Source organism: Chrysochloris asiatica, unplaced genomic scaffold (genome assembly GCF_000296735.1).
Source record: "Chrysochloris asiatica unplaced genomic scaffold, ChrAsi1.0 scaffold00016, whole genome shotgun sequence".
Taxonomy (NCBI): domain Eukaryota; kingdom Metazoa; phylum Chordata; class Mammalia; order Afrosoricida; family Chrysochloridae; genus Chrysochloris; species Chrysochloris asiatica.
Window position 1 is genome coordinate 3,361,660 of NW_006408534.1, and position 8,578 is coordinate 3,370,237.

Here is an 8,578-nt window from a genome sequence, read left to right on the forward strand (position 1 = left end):
TTTGACCCAGTGTGAACTTGACCTTTGGGTCCCTCTCCCTTTCCCGGTCTGTCTGTGCTACAAGACAGGATTTTCCAGCTCCCCCCACCCCTCGCATCTACCATGGTAAAGCTCACTGCAGATCTACTGGCAAAGCAGCTGTCAATGGCCATAACAGGCATATGAAGAATGTGAAATCATTCTGGGCCCAACTCCCAAGCTTAGCTAGCACAGCATCAAGTCAACAGGGATGGAAGAGAGCCCAACAGAGTCATCTGGGTCACCTGCCTGCTAGATGAGATGCTATCTGCCTTGGTAGCTCCGAGCACCAAATGACCATGTCTCCTTTGGCTATAATTGAAGGAAATTTTCTAGGCTTGGTTTCTTGTGGAGAGATTTTTCAGAGCAGTGCCGGCTGAATGCCAATGGAAAAGCAATGGAATATTGATTTTTTATTTCTTGCTAAGGAAAGAACAAGTCATGTGATATGCCATGAGTGAAGTGAGTAAAAACAGACCCTGTACTCCCTACGTACAGCTAGCTGCATTTCTCTTCTCTTCACAGAACCCAGTACATGGTAGGAAGCTAAGCAGACAGTTTTTAAGTAGATTAAAGACCCATCCACGCAGTTATCTGCATTGTGCGCGACACACCCACTTTGGATTCAAATTTGCCTCTTTCACCACCTCACCATGCATCTCAGCCACATTCCTCTGTTTTATTTATTCCCTCATCCAGTCTCCTATTTAAAGCTTAACCCAATGAAAATGTCTCTCCAGGGTCTACATTTGCCTCGAGAGAGGGACAAAAAAATTGGAAAAAAACAACCAAAGGCTAGGCTCAGTATGAACACTGGAAAAAATGCAAAAATGGGAGGAGACAAAAATATTACCTATTAGGGGGTTTAAGTCCCCATCTCAGAAGACAAATTCCTATACTATAAAGTTCACCTATAAATGTGACTATCCTGTCAACATTCACCCACTATTAATAACTAACATGACGTATCTTTTGGTATGATTTCAACTCTATAGACGCATGCAGAAAGGGTGTCTGGAAATCAACATTAACATGCAATTGTTGCTAAATGCCGTCGAGTTGGTTCCAACTGACAGCGATTCTATATAGGGTTTCCAGGGAGCAGCTGTTGGATTTGAACCACCAACCTTGTGGTTCATAATCCAGTATGTATCATACAGAGTCACCATGCTCCCATATATGTATATACGTCTCCAGTACAAGTAGAAATTTTATTTTATTTTTAAGCAAGAAAAATGCAACAGGAAGTGGTTGGCAGTTTTTAGTTGCCCTAAATGGAGACCTTTGGGACATCCTTTTGTGAAGGGGTTTGGGAGTATTAGCATGAAATGTTACTATTACTAATTGTTGTTGTTAAGTGTCATGGAGTCAGCTCTGATTCATAGCAACTCTGTACAGGGTATCCGAAGAGCAGCTGGTATATTTGAACCGCCAATCTTTCAGTTCAAACCAACTTTGTGGTCCAGCACATTATCCCACAATGCCACAATAGGACTCTATTACTAATATAAAAAAGTCTGTATCCATTGTTTTGTGGAAGAAAACAAAATCAATTAACTATGAAGTTATAATAAATCCAAATGTTGATATAAAGACTAAGATACTAAACATTTTATTTATTCATACATTTTAACTAGATCCAGCTTAAGCTAGGCTATATTTTTGCAGATGTAGAAAAGTGTTTTTCCAAAATACTGATTTAGACTGGATTTTGGAGCCCACACATGGTATTATTTAAGCTGCTCGAAGAGTACTTTTTGAGAAAGGCACTTGCCACCTTTATGACTGTCCCGTATCTCTGGGTGGGATCAGGAGCCCTTAAAAGGAAATGAATGTTTCCACTGTCAATCATGCTGATAGGGAACAACATGGCCTTGGACATAGGGAGGGGAGGACATCCCCCCCACCCTGTCCCACACACTGAGGATCAAGATAGGATAGCATCTGAATTGAGAGGTGTGGCAAGTTCTATAGATTCTCAGAAGGAGTTAAGGGTTTCTGCAGACTAATGGGGAGCAAGGCAAAAAAAATAATCATTGTTAGCAATAATGTATATCACCATTTTTATTTCCTCACTTCACATTTATGAAAGACGTTCTCTGTATCGGGTAATGTGTGTGTGTGTGTGTATATATATACATATATATATACACACACACACACACACGCATGCACAAAAAAAACACTATTTACATAGTACAGTCCTGGTGTGGCACTGCAGGATAAGCAGTGGACTGCTAACCACGAGGTAGGCAATTCAAACTCACTAGTCACTTCCTGGGTATCCTACGTTGCTATTTGTTGTTGTTAGGTGCCATCAAGTCAGCTCTGACCCACAGCGACCCTGTATAGGGTTTCCGAGGAATAACTGGTGAACTTGAACCACCAGCCTGGCAGTTCAATCCTATGAATTGCAACCAATTCAATGGTAATCAACAGTATATGCTCTCAATCCATATCATGTCATACCTGGCACAATGCTGGTTATTGGATTTCTTTCTATTTATGTCTGAAACATTTTTCAAAAAAAATAAAAGTGATTAATTAAGAAGGTGACCAGTCCATACATGCTGCCAGATGGATTCATGAAAGTTGCAATGCGGATCAGACTGCTCACCTGGAGCCAGGTGCTGTAAACATAGCCAGAGGATTGAGAGTACACTACAATACCGACTCCTCTGTGGTTTCTCTTTCTGCTATCTATTCCTGGCAAATATTTTTAATGAAAAATGGCTGTGCAGTGCTCAGCTTGCCATGTACAAAAAGAGAGGATTATACAATTATACTACATGTGTTAAAATGTAATAAACCACACCTCAGTACAATTGTTCAATAGCTTCATAATAAGGAAGTGAGAGGGGGAAAAAAAGAGACCACAAATCAATTTATTTGATAACCTAAATAGCACTTATTAGCACTTCATTCACTGAAGTAGTTACAATCACAAAACGTGGTGTTGGGATCCTTTTTCCATTCATAAATTGGGGATTTTCCCCGCTAAGCAACAAGTTAAGAGAACTAGATAGACACACATAAGCAACTGAATATTTATTTTTAAATAAATCATTCTAAAATCAGTCAAGCCACTTTAAAACTATAACATAAAGAGGTATCCATATCTACATGATTAAGGAGAGAGAGAGATGGGGAAATATTGGGGGGTGGAGCAAAGAAATAAATAAATGAGACAGGATTTACTTGGCTTGATCCAAAATAAATTCTAAAAATATTTTTAGTTTCTTCGGGGCTTTCACACGCATTCTCTTTCACCCTCATACTTGCAACATTCCTGCAAGATAGTCAAGGGTTTAGTATTGTCATTTCTGGGTAGGAAAATATAGGCTTAGAGAGATCAACTAATTCCCCATGACCACACACCTGGGGATGTCTCCAGAATTTGAACTCAGATCTTCTGAAAAGAAAACCTGGGGCTTTCCTGATATCATATTTCTCAGTCCACAGGCACTGGTTTCAAAGTATTATCAGGAACCCAGTGATACCATATGAAGGTAGAAGGCTCCCACATCACTCTTTACTTTACAGACACACATAAGTTCCCTATTGAGCACTGACCTATACCCAGGATTGCTTTTAAATACACAAATATTCCTGAATGGAGTAAAAATTTAAGTTTCTAGCATTTGGATCTGAATCAATTTATGAGACTGGACAGTGTGAGAAGGCTAATCTTCCATCAAAAAGGAAAATGATGTCGTATTGCTTAGATTCCAGTGCTACCCAAGGGCTATCTTATCAGAACTGGAAGACTAACTTGGACCAAAAGTTAGGGGCATACATTGCAGGTATTTTCAGATTAAATAATGTAGTAGTTTCCTCTGAAACTGTACAATAACTGCATAACCCTAGCTTTTCTGATTAGTTTTGCATTTGATGACCACTTTCTTACAGTGTTACCACAAGGCAGACACAACTAAACCTAAACACTCATACCCTTGCTTCCCTCATCTGGAGAAGTATCCTCATCTTAAGAAGGTGATTCTTAATATCTGGATACTCTCCTTCCTGTTCTAATAACATGTCTTTGGATCCCCCAATTCTCTCAGTCAACATGAGGACAGAAGATTATCTTCTTTTCAGAGAGCAATCAATTGTATCATCTGTCAAATAAACTTCTTAAAGCCTTGGAGTATCAGGCATCAAAGACTACCCACCTATCATCTGTAAATAAAGTCTTACACTGTAGTTTTATCTTCCGTAGTCTCTGGGTGGCACAAATGGTTACACATTCAACAACCAGGCAAAAGGTTGCTGGTTCAGTCCTACCCAAAGGTGTCTCAGAAGGCAACTGCTTCTGAAGGCCCACAGCCTTGAAAATCCTATGGAGCAGTTCTACTCTGCAAAAGGAGTTTCAGGTTTTGAGCCAAAGGAGTTGGGCGTGGGAGGTGGTCAGGTGACCTGATCCATTCTAAATTCAGGAAAATGCTGACTCACCACTAGAAGTATATTCTAAGAAATTAAGGACTGAAACACTATGATTCAATCTAAAATATCTATTGTTGTTGTTGTTGTTGTTAAGTGCAGTCAAGTCGGTTCTGACTCACAGCAACCCTGTATAGTGTTTCCAAGGAGCAACTGAACCACCAACCTTACAGTTCATAACTGACCTTGATGTCCAGAGCATTATCCTGCAGCGCTACACCGGGACTCCAAACAACTAAGCCTCAAGCATTTCTGATCTAATAACTTAATTAAATTCAATGGTTAGGAAACTGATAGTAAGACTGTGTCTGTTATAACTTCTTGTGGAACACAGACAAATCATCAGAGTTCCACCTGGACTCTCCTTTTTAAAAATTAAAGACACGGTATCAAAGCTTTTCTGTTTCCTTCTATGTCTGAGAACATTTTCCAACAAGCAAATTAACTGTAATGACTGTACTAGAAGTTTCTGATTCGTCCACCAGTGATTTAAAATCCAAGCAAGATTAAGTACTAAATTCATTATGATGAATACTAATAAGCTGATGGATGTGGATCATAGTCCATTTGCATCCTTTTTAAAAATGAAAGCCACTATATCAAGGTCCATCTATTTCCTTCAATGATAAATTAGCTGAAATTTTGGACAATTCCAAACCATATCCACATAGCATTAGCTCTAGCTGTACACAGAGAACACCTTGGAATGCGCAACTTCTTCTAGGTAGAAATAAGACTTATTTCCAATTAGCAATGCATTTAGCCTAAACTTGTCAAGAGGAGCCTCAAAATGCATTTTTTTTTAATTAAATGTTTTTATTTTGGATTGAGTGAAAGTTTACAGGGCACATCATCAGCTTCACATTCAACCATTCATATAGCTTGTTTCATTACATTGATTATTATCCCCTCCATATATCATCAGTTAACAGTGTTTCTCTCTATCCTCTTTAGCTTTTTTTTTTTGGATGGGGGGGGACTTGCCTTTTTGGAATTTACAGTCTCGGCTTTTAGGGAAGGTTTTTACATTTGTCTGTGGATATCCAGGGCTCAAAATGCATTTTAACTTAATCCTTAACTATACAACACACAGTGGTTATGTGCTGTAGAGTCGGTTCCAACTCATAGCGACCCTTTATAGGGTTTCTGAGGCTGTAAATCTTTACAGGAGCAGAAAACCTCATCTTTCTCCCATGCAGCAGCTGGCAGATTCGAACAGCTGACCTTGACGTTAGCAGCCCAGCTCATAATCTGCCACTCTACCAGAGCTCCTTACACCAAACATAGGAGAAATATTTCCTAATGTTCTCAAATCTACATATGTCAGTACATTTTTCTAAGGTTAAAACACTGCTAAATGTGTAGGAACTTTGGAGAAGCAAAAGTGAGGAAACCCCACTCGTCAATTTTGAAACAGGAAAAGCTATACTTACTGGGAAGCAATCAGGCCTCAAGGATGGAGAACTGTGCTTGCTGGTTTCAGAAAGCTTTAAAAACTTGATGCTTTATTCCACAGTAGATCCAGTTAATAGTTCATTCCAACTTACGATAACTCCAAGTATCAGAACAGAACTATACTCCATAGGATTTTAAATACCTCTTTTGTCTGAGGTACCTCCACGTGGACTCAAACCTCTAACATCTGTGTTAACAGCTGAGCACATTAACCATTTGTACCACCCACAGACTCCATTCAAGAATAGGAACCCTTTACTTCCCACTGTGTGGCGCTGTGGGCTAATGCATCAGATTGCAAAGTCATTTGAACTGCAAGGTCAGCGGTTCAAGCTCACCAGCTGCTCCTTGGAAACCCTATAGAGAATCGCTATGGGTCGGAATCAACTCAACAGCACTTAACAACAACAATTTCCCACTGACCTACCATCTATTACATTAAAAAATGTTTTTTTGATTCCTGGGTATCCATGTTGAATCTACCTGTATTGATTCTGTCATATGGTGTATCTTCCTATGGCATTTTTTCCTAGCTCCTCGTTCATAGGTGTGACTGATTTAATGATTAATAACTCAGTTGAGTCCAGGAGATTCTTGGATAAATGACCTTGTTCTGTTTACAGCACTGCTGCGTTGATAACACAACTGCCCTGATCCAAAGTCTTCTCTGTGTAGCAATGAAGACCACAGGTCATGGGTGGATTTTGTGTTTCAAATATCAACTCTCCAAGGTCAATTCCCCCAGATCAACATCAGCCCCTGAACGTGACCACTGTGGTGGTCAGAGCCACTATAAAGGTGGCAACTTACGTTTGGTGCACCTCTGGGAGCCAGGGGCCTTACTCCAGCCGTGGCAGCACTGCCCTCCACAGACATTCACCCTGAAATAAAGCAAGACCCCTGAGTCCAGCAGCAGCATCAACACTCTGTCCAAAAATCCAAGCATTCAGGGGAGTCCAGAAAGCCCAGCTTCCTGTTTTCTCTTTACTCTAGATTCAAGACAGCCCTAATGGGTGCCCAGCATGTCCAACTCAAAGCTGCCCAGATAGATTATCCTAGATCAGGGAAGGGCAAAAGAACCAAAAAGGCTGCACAACACAGAGCTAGACAGGATGGGAGAAAGAGATCCGCTGAAATGCTTTCAAGCCCACAATGAAAATAGAGCCAAGTTTATTTTGAATGTTATTGGCGCCCATGTTTAAAAAATTGAAACTGAGTTTCAGAGAGGTATTCAGAAATGGGTGATGTCACAGGCTTGGAACCACCCCTGGAAAAAAAAAGTCAAGTTAGCAAAACAAGCCACACACACACTCTCAACCTGTGATTAATAGGGGGCAAAAACCCCTGCGGGACGATGCTTATGAATTTTCAATACCAGAAACTTTCCAACCAAAAACTGTCACTACAGAGACATACACACTCCCTTCAAAGAAAGCAGACCCCACAGGTGCAGGGAAGCCCAACCCTACAATTTTGAGGATGTTGAAAAGTTCTAGGCCACAAAAACTGGAGCTATATCATTCAAAGAGCCAGCATGCCCCAAAACATCGGCTAGAATAAAATTTAAATTGAGTTGCAAAAAGTAGTTTAATTGATGATGAGCGATTAAGTTGTAGTGTTTCATGTTTACGCCCATCTTCTAGCTGATGGGTTTGCACACAGAAGGTTATGCCCCAGGCAGAAATGCCTTTTGTGTTTACACAAGCTCAATAAGGATGCACTGATTAATTTAAATCGTTAGTACAAGTTACTGGGCTTCCCAGCACTCTACTCTTTCCGTCGCGCACTTAGGCAGGCAGAGGCGGGAGGAGAAAAGAAGAGTCCCGGACGCACTATTCCTCCAGCCCTGTCGAGACTCCGAGCGGCCCGGATCCCGCGGGTCCCGAGCAGGCAGCGAGCGCGCGGAGGATGGGCAGAAAAGCGGGCAGGGTGTGTGTGGGCTTACCCCTGAAGCTGCTGCTTCTGGTGAACCTGCAGCCGGGAGCCCCCGCCGCTCTGAGTCTCCTGCGGCACTTTAGAGCGCACCACTTGCCTGCCTTGTTTGGTGAACGGGGCGGCCGCCGGGTGACCGCCGGAGTGAGGCTGGCGCTGAAGCTGGAGCTGCCCTCCGGGGCCCCCGGGACGCGCCGGCGCGGGCGGCGGCAGGAGCCCCTGCAGGGCCGCGCCTCCGGGCTTGCTAGTGCGCCGGGTCCGCTCCGGAGGGGCGCCGAGGGAGGTGCGGCTGGAGGAGCTGGCTGCCGCCGAGCTGCGGCTGTACCTGGCGTTAAGCGCGACGTTGAAGGTCCGCGAACGCGGCGGCCCGCCTAGAGGCAAGGCGCCTGCCGCCAGGCCGGGACCAGGGCGCACCACATACGTGATCCTCCGCACCCGGCCGTGCGCCGACGACGCGAGCAGCCCTGCCCAGAGCAGGAGCCCCCACCTGAGCCAGGCCCCCGCCATCGCGGGCCCGAGCCGGCGCCAGTCGCAGCGCGCGTTCCGGCCCCCGCCCCCGACCGTGCGGCTTGTCCGGTGCGGGCGCTCGGGCCCTTGACCGCACGTTCCTGTTCACCCAAGAAGCGCTGAGCCCAGGGAAAGCGCGAAGGAGGACAACACGGTTGCAGAAGAGGAAGTTCTGCGGAAAGCTGAGCAGCCCCAGACCCCGGCTGAAAGTGGCGGGGAGGAGGGG

The 8,578-nt window shown here is 43.5% G+C and overlaps 1 protein-coding gene across 1 annotated transcript in view; it reads right to left on the reverse strand.

Moving 5' to 3' along the window:
- LTBP1 (latent transforming growth factor beta binding protein 1) overlaps window positions 1-8,352 on the reverse strand; it is a 636,211-nt gene extending 627,859 nt beyond the window's left edge. The window contains exons 1-2 of the mRNA XM_006835152.1: window positions 7,859-8,352; window positions 6,724-6,794 (exon numbers count right to left, since the gene is read on the reverse strand). Of these exons, the coding sequence (XP_006835215.1) occupies window positions 6,724-6,794; window positions 7,859-8,352 (565 nt within the window). The remainder of the gene's footprint in view (window positions 1-6,723; window positions 6,795-7,858) is intronic.
- Window positions 8,353-8,578: the final 226 nt, after the last annotated feature.